The sequence below is a fragment of the Coregonus lavaretus genome (assembly GCF_964263955.1).
Source record: "Coregonus lavaretus genome assembly, chromosome: 23".
Lineage (NCBI taxonomy): Eukaryota > Metazoa > Chordata > Actinopteri > Salmoniformes > Salmonidae > Coregonus > Coregonus lavaretus.
Genome location: NC_140010.1, coordinates 27,999,146 through 28,020,918, shown reverse-complemented (window position 1 = coordinate 28,020,918; position 21,773 = coordinate 27,999,146). Strand labels below are relative to the sequence as shown.

General features: G+C 43.7%; 1 protein-coding gene across 2 annotated transcripts in view; it reads right to left on the bottom strand.

Annotated features, from left to right (window-relative positions):
- Positions 1-21,773, bottom strand: part of LOC311099130 (partitioning defective 3 homolog) — a 227,359-nt gene that overhangs the window by 137,714 nt on the left and 67,872 nt on the right. For both annotated transcript variants that reach the window (XM_084139786.1, XM_084139787.1), the window contains exon 3: positions 9-189. In XM_084139786.1, coding sequence (XP_083995912.1) covers positions 9-189 — 181 coding nt within the window. The remainder of the gene's footprint in view (positions 1-8; positions 190-21,773) is intronic.

The window sequence follows — 21,773 nt, the reverse complement described above, 5'->3', positions numbered from 1 at the left end:
GAACTTACTGGTTCGAAGGGCGGACGGAGTGACCTCTATCTCGCTGGCGGCCTGGTAGGGCTGGAAAGCCGACATGTTACTGGAGTTGAGCTCTGTGGCGAACAGGTCAGGGCTCTGGGTTCCTGTGGAGCTGGCGCTGGTGCCGTCGCCTCCATGGTGAGGGTCCTGCTCATCATACACAGCCACCAGCTGACGGAGAGAGGGAAGAAGAATATTACTTTATTGACCATTACATTGTTTGTCTTTTGCATAATATCTCCCTGCATATAGCCTATTTACGGGAGAGAGAGAGAGAGAGAGAGAGAGAGAGAGAGAGAGAGAGAGAGAGAGAGAGAGAGAGAGAGAGAGAGAGAGAGAGAGAGAGAGAGAGAGAGAGAGAGAGAGAGAGAGAGAGAGAGAGAGAGAGAGAGAGAGAGAGAACAATCTCAGGTTAACTGAGCATCCCCTTTGAGAATAAGAGACCTATATATCGATGACAACTGAAAGCTGAGTGAGTGAGAGAGAGAGAGAGAGCGAGAGTTAGAATGAAAGAGAAACTCGGACTGTTAAGAATTCAAGTTGACGTCTGATTCTAGTTGATATGGACGCCACCAATGACCTGATCTACTGTATGATTGAGGCTTTCATTTCCAGTGTTCATTATATCCATGAATATATTTTTCCTCTACCCTGAGAACGAGTCCATCTTTCTCTGAATCTTCAAAGCTTCCTACCCTATGGAGGCCTTATTAAGTCCAGGGACAAGAACCCCTCGAGTTGTGGTCTAAGGCACTGCATCGCAGTGCTAGCTGTGCCACTAGAGATCCTGGTTCGAATCCAGGCTCTGTCGCAGCCGGCCGCAACCGGGAGACCCATGGGGCGGTGCACAATTGGCCCAGCGTCGTCCAGGGTAGGGGAGGGAATGGCCGGCAGGGATGTAGCTCAGTTGATAGAGCATGGCATTTGCAACGCCAGGGTTGTGGGTTCGATTCACATGGGGGGCCAGTATAATTATTATTTTTTTTTTAATAAAAATAAAAATAAAAAATGTATTCACTAACTGTAAGTCGCTCTGGATAAGAGCGTCTGCTAAATGACTAAAATGTAAATGTAATGTTTGAATATGATTTCAAGCCATCACTCTGAGAGCCACATGTTCAGCTGGCTTGCGTTACGGGTTCGGTCCTGTGAGGAAGGATACAAATCCTTCAAAAAGGATATTAACAGTACAGTCACACGCAGGCAGCCACACTACATATTTTATTCACTATGTACTGTGGAGGCCCAAAGGCAACCAACCGTAGCCCTAACACAGCCCGTCTCGGACTCCAATCCCCTACTGGCCACAACAGAGACCGAGTCAGTTTGAGGTCACAATTACATACTATGCCAGTATCTGTCCGCTGGAGGTATGCTATAATGTATGCGTCCCAAATCGCACCCCATTCCCAATATAGTGCACTACTTTTGACCAGAGCCCTGCTCAAAAGTAGAGCACTATATAGGGAATTGGGCACCATTTGGAACGGCCCACTACCTTGCCTTGTTTTATGAACATCTGATTCTGCTCTATACAGCCCACAACACTCTGGCACTAGCCCTGGTCTGTTCCAGTGTATTCCAGCAGCTAAAGCCTGGGAGCCTGTGGTTCTGTACAGCAGCACAGAGAGCAGACACCCTGGAGAGACTAACAATATCTAGAGGGCAGAGGGAGGTCCAGTCCAACACAGGCACTAACCTCCCTCTCTGGTTGCGTCCCAAATGGCACCCTATCCCCTATATAGTGTTCTCCTTTTGGCCAGGACCCATAGTGCTCTGGTCAAAAGTTATGCACTTTATATGCATTAGGTTGCGATTTGTACCCTGCCCCTCTCTCCCTCCTCTCTCTCATCACATCAGTACCCTAATAAAGGCAGAGGTAAAGCGATATTCTTCATAAGACGTCTCTGTGACATGGGGTCAGCCCAGACCCATAAAACCAGCCAGGGGTCAAAAGTCCGTTTAGAGAACGCCAGCAGACCGCCACTGACAGACCACTCTATAAGAGGACAGACGGGGGTGTGTGTGTGTGTGTGTGTGTGTACATGCTCACATACTTATGGAATGGTCCTTCTAATAACTCCTATGCTATATATTTAACTCCTAAGTACTGTGCCCAGTACAGAGTCGGTGAGACTCATTCCCACAGTCAGGTCCCTAAGGGTTCCATAATATTATGTGATAGAATAAGACTTTCCCCTCTGGGATCCATCTGGTGGTGATTATACAGAGGTATACAGGGTACATGGATATGGTGTGGGTGTTTAGACAAGGGCCCTAGTCTCCAGAATGTGTCACACTCGCAGGGCTATTTGATCCCATTTTAAACTATGACAGAGGATCAGTGTTATATCTACAAGTAAGTTACGTCCCATGGTAAGGATGAAAATCACGGAAGGTACACTTAGCGTACATACGAATCACCACACTGTCTCAGGTTGTTTGCATTGTGTTTCATCTCCAGGTGACTAGGGTGGAGTGCCCCCACCCCCACTACTGTGTGTATGGTGAAGCAATGTGAAGCTGTCTACACAGCAGGAAACTCTCCCTACTCAGTACTAATTGCTACCTGTGCTGGCAAGCACAGACTTGGGCCCACCACAAAATAATTACTCGTCCACACACACAGGCACACACTCAACAGGGGTGGTCTTCTCTGAGAATGACTAGGTTCGCAACTACAAAATGTGTGTTGATTGCCCTGAGAGACCGTATAAGTGTCTGTGTTTCTGTGCAGTTTACATGATTGGTATGTCGTGCATGCGTGCGCATGTGTTTCAAATCAAAGTTTATTAGTCGCGTACACAGAATTGCAGGTGCAGTGGAATGCTGGAATTTCTAGCTCCAACAGTGCAGTGATAATACCTAGCAATACAAAAATAATATGCACATAATAAAATATATATATATAATATCAGAACGCACAAATGTCAGAGTCCGGAATATAAATAACATATATAAATAAATAATATATAGAAATAAATAAATGTATAAAGTACCAGTCAAAAGTTTGGACACACCTACTCATTCCAGGGGTTTTCTTTATTTTTACAATTTTCTACATTGTAGAATAATAGTGAAGACATCAAAACGATGAAATAACATATGGAATCATGTAGTAACCAAAAAAGTATTCAACAAATCAATCAACAGGTGTGCCTTCTTAAAAGTTAATTTGTGGAATTTCTTTCACTCTTATTGCGTTTGAGCCAATCAGTTCTATTGTGACAAGGTAGGGGTGGTATACAGAAGATGGCCCTATTTGGTAAAAGACCAAGTCAAATAAGCAAAGAGAAACGACAGTCCATCCTTACTTTAAGACATGAAGGTCAGTCAATCCGGAAAATTTCAAGAACGTTTAAAGTCTCTTCAAGTGCAGTCGCAAAAACCATCAAGCGCTATGATGAAACTGGCTCTCGTGATGACCACCACAGGAAAGGAAGACCCAGAGTTACCTCTGCTGCAGAGGATAAGTTCATTAGAATAACTGCACCTCAGATTGCAGCCCAAATAAATGCTTCACAGAGTTCAAGTAACAGACACATCTCAACGTCAACTGTTCAGAGGAGACTGCGTGAAGCAGGCCTTCATGGTCGAATTGCTGCAAAGAAGAGTCTCTGAGTAGGTGTGGTGATATAGGCTCAGGTCCCCCCCTTTCCATGTAATCTTGTTGATTATGATCTAAAAGGCTAAACTGATCCTAAAATCAGCAGTCCTACTCTGAGATGCTTGATTCATATACGACCCCAAAGCAACAGTAACCTCTGTTTAGCCATGAACTCACAAAACAAATCTTTGTAACCGTCCTCAACTCTGTCTACTAAATCACATATGGATAGATGCATGTGTAGTGCTTTATAACAACGTCTGTCATCATATTTCAGTCATCATATTTGTTTACGACATACTTCATCCTTCCATGTCATGTTCTAGTGAGTTTCTCACAGTGGAGGCTCCTCAGAGGAGGAAGGGGAGGAATTTCATAAAAAAAGTCAATTGTGAAACATTTTTTTAAAGTTACCTTTTTAGATAAAACTATACTAAATATATTCACGTCACCAAATAACTAATTCCCTAGAGTCTATTTAGGCACCGGGTGTCAATCTACAGTAAGTAACATCATTAAAACAACACATCAGTTTAAACTAGAGAAATCTGGCGGTGTTTTCAATCCAGCACATCCACCTATGTCGCCTTTCTGCATCTGCGGTGGAAAGTGGCAGACCAGGAGACATCCCGAAAATCGGTCTTCTCACAAAAGTAGCATCCGAACGGTTTGGCCTACAAACTGACATGACCACGGTATAGAAAGGGGAGACTCTCACAAACACGATCGTGTTCTACATTTTTTTCTCCGCCACTAGTGTCACGGGACTGGTCTAAAGGTAACCCATACAAATGAATGTAAGTATGGAGGTAGCTTTGTGCCAACAAAAATAAGGGGTTAAATGTGTAAAAAAATATCATATATATTTCCTGATCTTTCTTATATCTCCCAGATATAGGACAGACACTTAAAACCTTATTCCTTATTATTTATTTTTGACTGTCTTTTTTTGCCATTTATGAATGTGTTATTCAATGTGTTTCTATGGGCTGTAGTAGTAAAGGCCAAATTCAATATTTTATCTAAAGAAAAACATTTTTTTATGCCAAAAGGGGTCCTAAAATAAAATCGAATAGCTAAATGATCCATGTTATGACCTTCTTAAAACAATTCCATATGTCATGTCACGTCTACTCCCGCTCCCACGCTCGACGTCGCCGGTATACTAACCACCGGTCCTAGCAACCCATCATTACGGTCACATGGCAACCCTCATTACGCACGCCCCATCATGAGGCACACCTTGACTCCATCACTACCCTGATTACTCCCCCTTTATCTAGCACTCCCTAGCATGACTCTTCAGGCAGTGTTGGTTCTGTGTTCACGTCCAGATGCTTCTCTTGTTTTGTATCGCTCTACGTTCTTTATTATTGTTAAACTCACCACCTGCTTCCTGCTTCCTGACTCCCAGCGTCATCATTACATGTCAGCTTAGAACCCACCCCAACGGCTTAGACTAAGGCTATTTTTATTTATTTTACTTTACCTTTATTTAACTAGGCAAGTCAGTTAAGAACAAATTCATATTTACAATGACGGCCTACACCGGCCAAACCCGGACGACGCTGGGACGACTATGGGACTCCCAATCACGGCCGGTTGTGATACAGCCTGGAATTGAACCAGGGGGTCTGTAGTGAAGGCCTCAAGCACTGAGATGCAGTGCCTTAGACCACTGAGCCACTCGGGAGCCTATCCAACACTGCAACTTCCAAGTCAAGGTAAGTTTAGATTTTATTAATTTATTGCCACCGGGGCCCGGCGGTGTAACTGCTTGCTGTAGGCCACACTGTACTGCATGAGCGCGTAGAAGCAAGAAGGAATTATACAACGAGCAAAGTTGCTGGCTGCTATGAAAGTCAACTGTGGGTTTGGACTAATGATTACAGCCCAGATCAGCTAGATGCAGGCAAGTGTGTGCAAGGTGGTATTGAATGTGTCACTGTCTGTCACCTTGATTAATCCAATTTGTTTCTCGACCTGAGCAACTACATTATAAACTTTCATTTGTAGGCTAGGTTGTAGCAACCTCATGATGGGTATAGGGCAAGTTCGAGTATCATGTAGTAGCCTAAACCTATTGATATTACATTGAACTGGATGAATGGAATATGACAGTCATTCAATATGCTGTAATAGAAATAAGGCAAATAAAAATGATCCTCCCTAATCTTGAACAGCACTGACCGTGAAGTAGTCCAATTTGTAGAACTTATTTATTTAGCACTGTATGAAAATACCTTTACAGACGCTATTGTAAAAATCCATACCGGTATGTGGATCCATACTGGTGTACCTTAAAAAGACGATATATCACCTAGCCCTAATGCTACAGAAATGTGCTCCTGTCCGATGGGCCGTTCTGGCTCATACCATAGACTCAGTGGACATGCCAAATGTAACCAACCCAAAGAGGAGAAGTCCACTTCTCTTATAGCAGTCCGCAATGCTCTTTGGCTGACTGGGAGCAGGCCGCCATCAGACTTGGCCCGCAGCAGTAGAGCCTGTCTAGAGCCTGTCTAGAGCCTGTCTAGAGCCTGTCTAGAGCCTGTCTATGTCAGGTAACGACCAGAGAGCAGAGCTGTCAGTGAGGGGAGAGTGGCCGAGGACCTCGGCCTACACAGCTGTGAACCACCAGCACTTAACTCCATGTCCTCTCATAGCCAACAGCTACAACACAAAACCCCAAAACAGGGTCTAAAGCCAACAGCTACAACACAAAACCCCAAAACGGGGTCTAAAGCCTTAGGTCAATATCATAAGTACAGCAGAAACATCTGAACAATACAGTGTTTGCATCCCAAATATCGCCTACATACAGTAGGGCACCCTATCCTGATGGGGCTCTGGTTAAAAGTAATGCACTATATAGGGAATAGGGTGCCATTTGGGAAACATACAATATGTATGAACCCAACCAGGCCAATAATGTCATCATAACTAGCTGATTAACTGCCTGCAGCCTACAAATGTAATGGATATATTGAGGAGGTGAAAACATCCCACAACGGTCAGTAGTAGAGACTGGTGAGGTACTGTACGTACTGTGTCTAGCCCATTTCATGAGTTTTGTTTGATTTGTGGCATGAGAGGGGAGAGATGACTTGTCTGTAGCCTTTTACTATAAGACATGGTCAACAACACACACACACACACACCCGCATCAATCCAATCCACCCAATAAATCGTGTTGACTTGACAGATGATTTGTAAATGATGTAGATGTACACAGAACACTTGTAGAAGTGTTAATCTGTTCTCAGGACAGATGTCAGTGGTTTGAAGTCTGGTGGGTGTAGTGGAGATTGGATTTCTGACTGGGCTGCAACCCCACACTCCCACAAGTCCACCGAGAGTGAGCCGAGCCAGAACACTGCCATTTGCCTTAAAACTGTCCTTGACCCAATGGCCATCAATCACCTACCCATGCACGTACACACGCGCACACACACACACACACAGTGCATATTTCAGAGTGAGAGAGAAAGTCTGACTAACTCGAAATGTAGGATCATGTTCAAATGTAGAACAATTGTGATTAGAATGGAAGGAGCAGTTTGAGCGTAATGACCCCCTATCCATTGCACTTAATGGATACAATAGAAATAACTGGAAAAAGGAAGGTTTCTCTGAATAAGACCTACATTGAATTATAGGGATAGAATGGAATAGTAATTGGGGACGGAGCTATAGTAATTTCAATGTATAAAGACGACATGAATCATTTCCTGGGATAAAGGCCAGACATTGCTGGCTGTATGTTACAGCTTTCATTTATGTCAAAGGGAAACGACACGTAAGCTGTAGGAAACTAAAACTGAAACCTCCGCTACAGTCCACATCTTTCATCAGACACATGAAACCTGAAAAGGTTTGTTCTCACATTAACTACTAGCCTACATCTGCTGGTTGTGTTAACATTCTCACATAGAATGGGTAACCATAGAGATCTGTGAGACCTGTTCAAATCCCAGGTGAAGAGCTGCTGACAACATTCCCAAGACGTGGAGAAAAAAGGCTCTTTGCATACAGGTAACTGCCAAAATAAAGGAAACTCCAACAAAGTGTCTTAAATGAGTGTTGGGCCACCACGAGCCAGAACCGCTTCGAATCACCTTGGCATTGATTCTACAAGTATCTGGAACTCTATTGGAGGGATGTGACACCATTCTTCAACGAGAAATTCCATCATTTGGTGTTTTGTTGATGGTGGAGGATTAAGCCGTATCAGGTGCCGCTCCAGAATCTCCCATAAGTGTTCAATTGGGTTGAGATCTGGTGACTGAGACGGCCATGGCATATGGTTTACCTAGTTTTCATGCTCATCAAACCATTCAGTGACCACTCGAGCCCTGTGGATGGGGGCATTCTCATTTTATGGGGGCATAGCCATGGTAGCCAAAATAATGGCCTGCCCAGCATCTTAATACATGACCCTAAGCATGGGATGTTAATTTCTTAATTAACTCAGGAACTACACCTGTGTGGAAGCCCCTGCTTTCAATATACTTTGTATCCTTCATTTACGCAAGTGTTTCCATTATTTTGGCAGTTACATGTACCTTCAATAACAATAGGCTGCTTCCAACAGAGCTATTCAATGTGTATTACTGTAGGCCTACTGGTTAATTCAATAGAATACCATCCAATTAAGCACCTCGGCATAGTCTGAAGAATTAGGATAATTTGGTATAGTTTAAGAATTATAAGCACTTATACTAGAAAGACACCAACTAACTTCCTAAGCCTGGTGGGAGAACAGTTAATGAGAATCATGCATCACACAGTCTCACCCTTAATCACATTGAAGCTATATTTACTCTGTTTGCCTCGATTAACGGCTTCTCAAGCCAAATCAACACTTAACCAGACATCATGGGCTTATTTTACAATGTGGGTGTTCAATTAACTGAACAACTTGTGTCGCGGCAGAGGAAGAAAAGCTTGAAGACGTGAGTGTGTTTGAAAGGCTCAGTGAAGACGTCTATGGCAGAATAGCGTCCCGGCGCGCTTGACGCTGCACCACAGAGATAAGTTTGTTAAAAATACAGTCTCCCTCCCCACTCATAAATCAAAGAGCCAGTAAAACCCACTCAGCCTGGCTGATACTAATGTCCACTTGGCAGACACAGGAAGACGGAAATAGCAGTAAATAACTTAAGTTACAGAAGGTTTACATGGCGACTAACGCAACAGGGCGAAATGTATTGTTTCCAGTCCCAAATGGCACCATTTTCACTGTATACTGCACTATGGGCTCTGGTCAAACGTAGTGCACTGCATAGGGAATAGGGTGCCATTTGAGACACAGCCCATGACTTTAAGTGAAGAGCAGTCATATGTTGGGGGTTTAGTCATTAACTGGTATCTAGGTTTATGGCGTCCCAAGAGAGTAGATAGGACATGGAGACAGTTTGTTACTTCATGCTCCCAGCATGCATGGGCTGAGGTGTTGTAGACACAGAACACTAATCATTCTATTTCTATGTAGCTTGTTTTCCTGCACAAGAAGACACTGGGCCTTAGTTGTAGCCATTTCAGAGAGAACGTGCCAGTATAACATACCAGTTCTTTGTAGGGGATGCGACCTCTACCCTGGACTGTAGGTAAGGCTTGTGTTATTCCGGCGGTGATGTAAACAGACACTTGTTTGTGTAACCTTTCTGACCGGACAGCGGAAATCTGAATGCCATGTGTGCTAAATCTCTTTTCAGCTAGCTCCTTCAAAAAAAAGCCAGGGACAGCCTCCAAAAAGGAGCTTGAGACATCCTGAGCTCCCTCCTCTCGAAAACCTAATTTCAAGAGAAATTAGGTAATAAATGGTGTTTTAAACAATGCCAAAGCCTTTCTCCATAGCGTCTGTCTGACCAGAGAACAACACACTTGGCTACTTGGAGAAAGTCATAACAATGCCTTCTGACTGTTATTCCCTGGCCCGGCCGAGTAGAGGGAAGTTGCATCGTTCGTCACGATACAGCTGGCTAAGCTCAACTGTAGTAACATTGAGCAATTCTATTGTTTCACAATGTGACAAACCAACGCTAGCGGAGTGCAGCAAAGGAAATAAGGGCTCCCTTGCTTTTCAATAAAACTGCACAATTAAAAGTGCGCAGCAAGAAAAAGAGCTGAAGCAGGAATGTTTCATCAGACAGCGACTGGAGGAGTCCCGGGTGTCCAATACCTCCCTTCCTGTGATGCGAGCTAAGCATTTCCCCCAGTAAAGAAGGGGCTTCATCCCAAATGGCACCCTATATAGTGCACTACTTTTGACCAGGTCCCATAGGGCTCTGGTCAAAAGTAGTGCAGTGCGTAGGGAAGAGTGTGTCATTTGGGAGTCCCTCTGCTCTCCTCTCAACGGCTTTGCTTTTCTCATCTCATCCAGTAATGGGACCCCTGATGAGGCCTAGACCTACACTAGTACCCACTTAATGAAGAATCATCATCTAGCGATATGGCTTAAAGCGTACCAACACCATAAGCCAACTGAGCTATAACGGAGTCAATTTGACACTGTATGGCTGTGTCCCCATAGGGATCTGGTTGGAAGTAGATCACCATGTAGGTTGCCATTTGGGATGCAGCTTATTATAGGTGAGCTGACAGCAGCCAATGGTCATTGGTCGAGAGGATGAATAAGGCCCCGTCCTGGCCCACGATGCATCTGGAACAGCTCAACGCTGTATTATTGATGAGTGCTGACACTGATGTGCCCTAACCCTTAACAACCCCGTCAACAGGTCACATAGTTAAAAATGGGGGTCTGAGACTGACACTCCATGGGGACCTTCAGGGTCCCAAGGGGAACCGGACCTATCTGTAATTGGAGGTCGAGGTTACATTTGAGGGGGCGGAGTGACAGTTTGTTAATGAGAAATTATAGTTCTGCTGATGCCTTCAAAAATAGGACAACGTCCGACTCCAGTTTCATAAGCAATTACTTATCCCTTTGGTTTCATTACATTGGCTGGGATTTGGATTAGAAAATATTATACTTCAAATACATGGCATTCTCAGAGGAGATTAGCGCTCATTAAAGGTCTTGACAAACCATGATAAATGCATTAGGTTATCGAGTGGTTACAAGAGAGGTCCTACTCCATATATTCCACTTCAGGCTGCTCAGCAAATTCTTTCCATCATTTAATGTTGCACTAGGTTCTGACTCCAATGTCAAATCTGATATGTGCATTTTTTTGAAAATCACAGATCATACCAGCTACTCCCAAAAAACAACAAAACAAAAGAAGACTCTCAGCAAAAGGTTACCTTCTTTCGCTCTCTTCTCACGGTCTGTTTGTCTCTCTCTCGCTCTCTCAAAGCTTGTCTTCATTCTAAATGTCCTTCTCTCTAATAGACCACTAGTAGCATTAAAAGCCCTCAACATACTTAGTCACATCTCTTTCTTCCTTTCACCACCGTAACCCCCCAGAGCGCAGCCACAAAACCTAATTAAACTCCAATAAGCAGAGCACAAATTAAACTGTCAAATTCATGTCTTTGGGAGTTTGGCACAAATCAATAAGATGGACAGGCAGGCTGCGTCCCAAATGGCACCCCATTCCCTATTTAGTGCCCCATCCAGCCCTGGGTCTAAAGTAGTGCACCATGTAGGGAATAGGGTGCCATTTGGGACGAAGCCCAAGTCTCTGAGACCTGAAGACTCCCCGGTGACACTGACACATATGTTGGGAGCACAACACAAGAGATGGTTTTCACAGGAGTCATCAGTTTAAGTCAGTGTGTGCTATTTTGGCATTGGGGAAGGGGTATAATGACGTGACACTGACTATAGATCAGTTCCTACTCTGCTCTTTTACTAGAACTAGAAGCATATTTCCATGCTCATATTAGCTCATCTTTACCATTAGAATGAGTTCTGATTCTAATTCTATATGCTCATCTCTCATTTACAGTATCATAGATGTCCTGACCCATATCAAGTTAGTCAACAACGTGGTCAGTTCCCATTGTGTTCCTAGATGCATATTACAACCTTGTCAAAGTCAGACACCCTGTCTGGCAGTGAAATTCCATTTGTTTAAAAACCATGTACATGTTGCTAGTGTAGTTTCAAGATTGACAGAATTGTGTAGAAGGTCAGTGCAGTACCCACAAGGAACAAGTTCAACTTCTTCAAGCCCAATACGGTCCACATGCGATCCAGTCAAGAGTTAAGAGGACCCAATGTAGAAGAGATTGACTGGCAGTTTGAAAGTTGGACTGAAACCTTGGCCTGCCTGACGAGGAATGGGAATCGACTTACCTGCATGTTCACATCAGATCCCAGAGAAGACAGACAGCCACCACAAAGACCGAGAGGAGACGCAAGTCCAATGGACAGCCTAAACCTTCAAACACATATTCTACAGTACACACAACGTGCACTGTGTACTGAGAGATGACAGCCACAGCAAAACACAAAGACCCAAAGAGAGTTGAGGAGACTTCAGTCCAACAGATAAACCACCACAAACATATTCACCCAGAGTTTGGCCTTCAGTATGTATCATTCAATGATTGAAGCCATGTTACTGATAATGCTTAGCTTTGGGTGCCTCATGGGCAAAATAGTTTAATCAAGATGCTGCTAATATTATTAATACTATACTGAACAAAAATATAAACACAACAAGCAACAATTTCAAAGATTTTACTGAGTTACGGTTCATAAGGAAATCAGTCAATTGAAATAAATTCATTAGTCCCTAATCTATGGACTGCACATGACTGGGAATACAGATATGCAGCGGTTGGTCACAGATACCTTTAAAAAAAAGGTAGGGCCTTGGATCAGAAAACCAGTCAGTATTTGGTGACACCACCATTTGCCTCATGCAGCGCGAAATCTCCTTCGCATAGAGTTGATCAGGCTGTTGATTATGGCATGTGGAATGTTGTCTCACTCCTCTTCAATGGCTGTGTGAAGTTGCTGGATATTTTGGTGAGAACTGGAACACTGTTGTACACGTCAATCCAGAGCATCCCAAACATGTTCAATGGTTGACATGTTTGGTGAGTATGCAGGCCATTGAAGAACTGGGACATTTTCAACTTCCAGGAATTGTGTACAGATCCTTGCAACATGGGGCTGTGCATTATCATGCGGATGAATGGCACGACAATGGGACTCAGGATCTCGTCATGGTATCTCTGTGCATTTATATTGCCATCGATAAAATGCAATTGTGTTCGTTGTCCGTAGCTTATGCCTGCCCATACCATAACCCCACCACCACCATGGGGCAATCTGCTCTCAACCTTGACATCAGCAAACCGCTCGCCCACACAATGCCATATGTGGTCTGCGGTTGTGAGGCCGGTTGGATGTACTACCAAATTCTCTAAAACAACGTTGGAGGAGGCTTATGGTAGATAAATGAACATTCCTGCAGTCAGCATGCCAACTGCATGCTCCCTCAACTTGAGACATCTGTGGCATTGTTTTGTGTGACAAAACTGCACATTTTAGAGTGGCCTTTTATTGTCCCCAGCACAAGGTGCACATTTTACATTTACATTTTAGTCATTTAGCAGACACTCTTATCCAGAGCGACTTACAGTTAAGTGAGTGCATACATTTTCATACTGGCCCCCCGTGGGAATCGAACCCACAACCCTGGCGTTGCAAACACCATGCTCTACCAACTGAGCTACATCCCTGCCGGCCATTCCCTCCCCTACCCTGGACGACGCTGGCTAATTGTGCACCGCCCCATGTAATGATCATGCTGTTTAATCAGCTTCTCGATATGCCACACCTTTCAGGTGGATGGCTTATCTTGGCAAAAGAGAAATGCTCACTAACATGGATGTAAACAAATTTGTGCACAACATTAAGCTTTTTATGCTTATGGAACATTTCTGGGATCTTTTATTTCAGCTCATGAAACATGGGACCAACACTTTAAATGTCGCGTTTATATTTTTGTTCACACACTGACTACCAATCAATGTCAATACTTAGCACCCAAATGGAATGGAATCACGTTGGAATAGGGGAATGAATTACTCCCTGACTAAATCATGTTCTCTCAAAAGACAGACACTTTATCTGCTCCCTTACAAGACCACTGAGGGACTTACTGTGGCACTATGGTAGAAGTGGAAAAACTATACATCCTAAACATGAGACTATTACCAAATGAAAAAGCGTGAGAGTAGACCTGGAATTCAGGCTTTCCCGTGGAGACATGATTATTAAGAGGAAATTGATACTTTATTCAGTATCTAGGGAGAAGGAGAGGTGCACAAGGCTGGCCTTGTACTGCATGGAATAAGCACTTTTGCAAATGAAAATCCAAATGATACAATACACATTGTCCCAAAGAATAGAACAAGCTGTGAAAAAGCTTACGTAAGAAAAGGAACAAATTAGCTAATTTGCGGTGACAAAGGATGTCTGTGTCACCACTGTGTAGACCATCTTACAGTAGCCTACATTCACAAGTAAAAAATATCCCTGTTTACTTGCTTTTCAATGCATTGACATAGTAAAATAACACCATAAATGCTTACACAACAGTCATATTTCACTCTAACAAGTATTTAGATGTTCATCCGTACTACTGCTTTGGACCTGAGTGGTATAGCAAGCATTGTAAAGCACAGTTAATAGGCCTTCGACTGAGCAAGTCATCAGAATTCACAGGGCCAACAGTTTTTGACCATTTTTATACTGGGCATAGCTTCAGTACATTTTTCACAGTCGGACTCCAAAGACATGGTCATAATAAACATGCGTGTATGATGTCCCTATACACATAAATAACTCCCAGACAGACTTCCCTCCCGACCAGAGAATAAAGAGCTACAGCCAACAGATCTACATCAAAACACAGGCTTTGGTCAAAAGTAGTGAGTGCACTATGTAGGGAATGGGATGACATTTGGGACGCAGCCAGGAAAATGATCTGATAGGCTACCAGTATCTGTTTCTACATCCCAGGGACCCTACTGACTTATGACTCATATCTTAGATGAAGTTCCCACGACCAAGTTACTGGAGGCGCCTCCAAAACGAGCCTGTGAGTAACCATTTGAAATAATTGCATTCATTTTCATCATTTTATAAAATGGCTTAGATAAACCATCTTTGCCTGATGTGTCAGATGAATGTTCAGTAGAAGTCCCAGTAGTATTGACTCCAAAGGGCAGCTCCACCCAACCTATTACAACCTGTGGCACAGGCCAGACAGTCAGGATGTGTCTCAAATGGCACCCTACTCCCTATGTAGTGCACTACTTTTAACCAGGGCCAAATGGGGAATAGAGCACCATTTGGGACACAGATGCGGCCTCTGTTCTGTGCTTCAGTTCAAAGGATATTGTCTTTTGGGGTTTAATATTATTCAAGAGCGTGCGGACAACAAGTCCAGCTCCCCTCGTACAGCAATTAATCTTGTGTGAGCCCCAGTGTACCAGATTTCAAAAGCTAAAGAAGTCTGCATAATTTCTGAGCCAATTACCATGACAGGCAGGGAGGAGGAGAGGAGAGAGGACGTTGACAAATGCTGCCTGGAATGGGACTCAATTTACCCAGCAACCTCTCCTCCAGTAACCAAGCCTGACACTAAAGGCCTCTGCATGCTTCCCAGCCGGAACAGTTCTGAAGAGTTTGTGCATATACTGTATAATGATGACATTTTGAGAAGTTTTTTGTTAATTTTGGACTTCGGTAAGTGTTTTTTGCACTATAAAGGGTATAGGACACCATTTGGGGTTTGACCTAAGCCTGTTCATAGTACTGTTCATATGGGCCACTATCTGCAGAAGACACCCATTCAACAAAAATTATTGGAGAAATGACTATAGGCCATTTTGACTGGACATATCATGCTTCTAGCATGTCAGAAAATGGACATAAGCTGACAGAAATGGGTTATTATGGGTGCCGTTTTGTAATATGTGGTTTCTATGAGACAGAGAATGTTATGTTCAAATTGCTTCACGAAATCGTATCGAGTCAATTACTATTCACGATGCTTTTATGTTTCACGGTTCCAAAAGGGAACTCAAAACAGAGGAAATAGTCTTGTCCTTCAGTGTTGTTATTACAGTAGCACTACTGCAGCGATGAAACCAATAACAGATGTACGATACCATAGACAAGGGTCAAGGAAAATTGTTCTATAAATTATCCCAAATACCCTTAGCTTGTCCAAAACTGAAACGGTCCATATTTGCTGTAGAATATCTTCAAATGATTTGTGGCACCTCTTGGCCTTTCTCTGCATTTCTTGAATTCCTCTGCAACCACAATTTCTAGATGACAACATGAAACAACCAGAGAGGGAAAGAGGTAAAGTTTAGAGGTACCTTGTCTCACTGCCGTAAGTGAGACTGACAGCTAGCTCAAATATAACCATGGCCAGGGGGGGTGGGTACCACCGAGATCTGTATTGACACACTATTTTGGGGTCAAACGTGCACTGGTCTCTGCCCAAACACCCCAGCCAGTTTACCCCCTCCTAAATCTCTCATTTCATCTCACGGACACTCCAACTACTGATGGAAAGGCTGAAATGCCATACAGGCAATTTTACAATCAGCAGCCTTGTTTCAAGGAGAAGCAAAGTGAAGTGGCCTTGATTTTCCTATGAGCATGTATCAAGGGTGGCATCCACGCACAGAAAATCACTGACAGTCCTCATCAAAAGGAGCATAACACTGTTGAAACACTTCTCGCAAGAGACTCAATCAATTTCCTATTGATAAAGATTGCATTATCATGATCTGCGTCAGCATCATCGCCAATACATTCCTTTTCCTCAACAAGGTACATAGAACTGAATATGATAGCCTACAGTAGACTAAACGAAATGCAGTCTCAGTTTTAATCCCTGTCCTTACTGTAAGGGTGGGCTAAGTTTCCCTCGACAAGATGCCCAACACCATCAAAACACCAGACTAGTGATGATCAAATGGGCCGTCTGTTGTCTGTTCCGGTAATTCCCTCTCTATTACATAGACGGGCTAATGCAGGCAGCACGGCACAGCACTGAGGAGAGATGGATTCAGACAGTGATCCTATCTGTGAGTAGCCTAGAGTCCAGTGAGCACAGATAGAGAGCACTGATACAGACACCTTCAGTCCCATTGGGTGGAGAGAGCAGTGATTAGTGGGTGGTTTGGTTGTGCACCTCTGACTCTGTCTCCCCATGTTAAAACCATTAGGCCTAATCAGTCCATGCCAGGCTCTCTGGCGCTATCCATCTGTCCGGAGGGAAGTGTGTGTTTCTGTCTTTCTTTTCCACCACAGAGCAGAGGAACTCTGTCCACATCTCATAATCCTTAAACAAGCAGCAGATTCTTGACTATAAGCCAAAACGCTGCCCACCCCTCTGATTGTGCTATCAGATCCAAACCAGGACTCATAAAAACACTTTAAAAACATCAATCTGCATCTACATGTAACTGCCAAAATAAAGGATACTCCAACAAAGTATCTTAATAGGGCGTTGGGCCACCACGAGCCGCCAGAAAAGCTTCAATGAGCCTTGGCATAGATTCTACATGTGTCTGGAACTCTATTGGAGAGAAATTCCATCATTTGGTGTTTTGTTGATGGAAAACACTGTCTCAGGTGCCGCTCCAGAATCTCCAGGACGGAGTTTGGGAAACCCTGCTCTAAACCATGCCAGGAAAATGCATCCCACAACCTAACAGAGCCGCCAGAACCTTTATTTACAAGTGTTTCCTTTATTTTGGCAGTTACCTGTAGATGACTAAAGTAAGCCTTGTCCGAGCCAGAACGTCCAATAGGGCAGGAGCCCATCATGTTTTTGTAGCATGAGGAAACTTTATGTACAAGTACAACCCCTGGACAGGATGCTAGTCTATATGACTAGCCTATATGGTAAGAATGTCTAAGACATTAAATATGGTTATGTATTTCTGTTACACCCCACATCCCATCCTCCACTCAACACACACTTGATCTGTGATGATCCCGGAACTGTGTTCAAGTCAGCGTTCACTGCCCTCACCTCTACCCCTCTACGGGCATCAACAATTTCTAATGCGGTATGGTTGGTTGCCACAACAAAGACAGAGGCCAAAGCAGCAGTGGTTAATGAGGATGATGTGAGTACGTAGCTTACCCTAGCACAGCCTTGGTGGTGGGCTGGCTGGCTTCTCCTCTGGCCTCTCCTCGCCAATGACCTCATTACCAACCAACGCTCTTGACCCGGCTTGCACTTGTGCTGCTGCAGCCTATGAATGTTAATGTCAGCAACCTAGGCGCATAATGTAATGCTTTGGCGGTAAACCATATATAAGGGCGGCAGGTAGCTTAGTGGGTAAGAGCGTTGTGCCAGTAACCGAAAGGTCGCTGGTTCTAATCCCCGAGCCGACTAAGTGAAAAATCTGTCGACGTGCCCTTAAGCAAGGCACTTAACCCTAATTGCTCCTGTAAGTCGCTCTGGATAAGAGCGTCTGCTAAATGACTAAAATGTAAATATATACCGGGGTATTTTGAAATACCGATGGTATGATTTTCAATACCTTCAACAACAAAAAAGTGCCATAAAGCTTGGGGGGTGCTTGATATGCCACTGCTTATGACTACAAGTTAACTACAGTGCTTTCAGAAAGTATTCACACCCCATTTACTTTTTCAACATTCTGTTGGCTTACAAAGTGGGATTAAAATGGAATTAATTGTCATTTTTGTCAACCATCTACACAACATACTTGGTAGTGTCAAAGTGGAAGAATACAATTTTTGTTATTATTATTATTAATGGAAAATAACACTAATCTCTTGATTAGATAAGTATTCAACCCCCTGAGTCAATACCATGTTAGAATCACCTTTTGCAGCAATTACAGCTGTGAGTCTTTCTGGGTAAGTCTAAGAGCTTTGCACACCTTGATTGTATAATATTTGCCCATTATTCTTTAAAACATTATTCAAGCTCTGTCAAGTTGGTTGTTAATCATTGCTAGACAGCCATTTTCAATTCTTGCCATAGATTTTCAAGCCGATTTAAGTCAAAACTGTAACTCAGGAACATTCAATGTAGTCTTGGTAAGCAACTCCTGAGTATATGCTGAAAGGTGAATTTGTCTCCCAGTGTCTGGTGGAAAGCAGACTAAACCAAGTTTTCCTCTAGGATTTTGCCTGTGCTTAGCTCTATCCTGCTATTTTTATCATTAAAAAAACTCCCTAGTCTTTTCCTATGACAAGCATACCCATAACATGATGCAGCCACCACCATGCTTGAAAATATGAAGAGTGGTACTCAGTGATGTGTTTGATTTGCCCCAAAAATAAAGCTTTGTATTCGGGACAAAAAGTTAATTTCTTTGCCATATTGTTTTGCAGTATTATTTTAGTGCCTTGTTGCAAACTGGATGCATTTTTTGGAATATTTGTATTCTCTACAGGCTTCATTCTTTTCACTCTCATTTATGTTAATATTGTGGAGTAACTACAATGTTGTTGATCCATCCTCAGTTATCTCCTATCACAGCCATTAAACTCTAACTATTTTAAAATCGCCATTGGCCTCATGGTTAAATCCCTGAGCGGTTTCCTTCCTCTCCGGAAGGAGAGGAAACACTGGGAAACCTCCCTGGTCTTTGTGGTTGAATATGTGCTTGAAATTCACTGCTTGACTGAGGGACCTTACAGATAATTGTATGTGTGGGGTACAGAGATGGGGCAGTCATTAAAACATTATATTAAACACTATTATTGCACACAGAGTGAGTCCATGCAACTTATGTGACTTGTGAAGCACATTTACTCCAGAACTTATTTAGGCTTGCCATAACAAAACGTTTGGTTTGCCAACTTGCTAGCTACTGTAAGTGGCTAGCTTGCAAGATCAAGCTTCTTGGTTACAACAGAGACAATCAATACCCTTCTGGATCAAGATCCCTGCTGCCTAAATTAGTTTTGTGAGTCCAAAATGTGTGTTTTTGTATTTGTTTTTTCATTTGGACAGCAATAGCGCACCTTGTGTGCATTGCTGGTAATACCATATACCCCGGTATGGTACAGGAATGGTATGAAAGTATGAATCTGGATACCGCCCAACCCAAGCATGATGTGCATGTTTTAGCTCCCTGTTTGTATGTGATTAACATTTAAATTAAAGGTGATGTGAACTGTGACCAGCTAGCAAGATTACCGTAGCTACTAGCTAACATCACAACAGCAGAGGACATCGGAGGACTGCTGTGTACTTCAGGTGGGGCATCCTTTTTAAACCCTAATGAAAATGAAGGGGCCCCAGCAGTTTGGGGTGAAGGTTGAGGAGGAGGTACAGTATTGGATTAGTTCATAGTGCCTCTCTCCTCCCCGGTTCCTCCTCAGGCTGTGTGTTGGCTAAATGAGATTTCCTTGGTGTGATTGGGTCAGCGGAAGGTCTTTCCTCTCTGGCTGGAGGGGACCATGTTTAGATGGAGCTTGAGAGATCATCCTACACCTGATCAGGGCCAGCAGTGCAGTGTTGTCGTCCTCCGGAAGGTGAGAGACAGGTCTAGAGTTCCTCTCCTTTCTAACTCTTTAGGTTTCATCTCTGCATTCAGACCATCACATTTTATTTATTTATTTTTAATTACACTGGCGTCCAAGTACTGTATTCACCAGCCTGACAGTTCCACCATGACAGTTCCAAAGGCTGGCATGAGAGGCTCTGTTTGGACTACATTTTCAGTCTTAATTAAGGACAAGACACACCATAATGATAGGACGGTCACCCACTGCTTGTAACTGTTCATTGGCGTGGTCTGTTTTGTCCTTTATTCTTCTTATTTGATGTACAAAGCAGATGTGGTTGTGCCACTGTAAACCGTACGTATAGAGGACGTCTTTATCTGACAGGGCTAAATAGCCTGTCCTGCTGCATAACTAACTAATCCTAGCTGGACCACCAGGTTTCCTGACCCGGGCAGAAACTCCATTCTGAGCCATTCTAAAGACTTCCCAGTCATCAAAGCCAGAGTGGAAGGAACCGCTTCTGGAACCGAGTCGACACTTCTGACTGACCCTGCCTCCTTCTCCGTCACATGACCACATCCTGATGGCCAGAATACGTCCACTTCCTGTCCATTCCAAGGTGTTGCCGCAGCGACAGGGGAAAAAGCAGGAAGTCATCATCGCGGGGGGGGGGGGGGGGGGGGGGGGCACAGCCCCGAGACCACAACAGTGCTACTATTTGGATGACATGCAGCAAGATAGTCAACTCACTAACATACACTCAAATGCAGGGCGATAAACATTCAGACAGGCACGCACAGCATAACAATGGCTTGGCTACCTGTATTATATTGTCCTGAACACATAATGTAAGTCTATGGGGGTTTAAAGCAGAGCCAGTGCTCTTCTCCCAGCTGACAGAAGGAGAGCAAGAAGCCGACTGTCTCAATGCTAACACCACAGTGCCCCCTTCTGGAAGAGAAGAGTATTAACTGTGGGAAAAATGCCCAGCATCAACAATGGCCAAAACCTATGTCTATTCAAGGAAGGCTTGGGCAAGCAAGCAGTACACAAACATTCCCACATTGTGGGATTCATTTAATCAGAACAGAGCAAAAGCAGGAGGGGATTGAGAAAATAATGAATGAACGGTTGTATGATATAATATGACACAAAAAAAAAAAGTGATTTCTATCATGAGGTCCTACCTCTTAATAATAATAATAATAATAATATGCCATTTAGCAGACGCTTTTATCCAAAGCGACTTACAGTCATGCGTGCATACATTTTTGTGTATGGGTGGTCCCGGGGATCGAACCCACTACCTTGGCGTTACAAGCGCCGTGCTCTACCAGCTGAGCTACAGAGGACCAATAGTTATTACAGTTCTTAGAAGATGTGATATTGTCACAGCAGGCAATTGAGGGCTAACTACAGTATGTCCCCTCTAGCCAGTGTCCAGTAGTAGACAGAAGAGAACACCCAGTAAGGACGTCTCAGTGTGTGGCTGTGTGAACAGAACGTGCTGCCAGTGTCTGTGATTGTGTGCAATGTAGGCCTAGCAACCACTTCCTGAATCCTCACTGCACCAACAAGCTATTTCTTCCCACAGACAAACCACAGCTGGCTGACATTGGTGACTCACAGTGGGAAACCCTGGTGGCTGGACACCACGCTGTGTGTGTTCCGTGTGTGTGAGTGAGAGAGAGTGTGTGC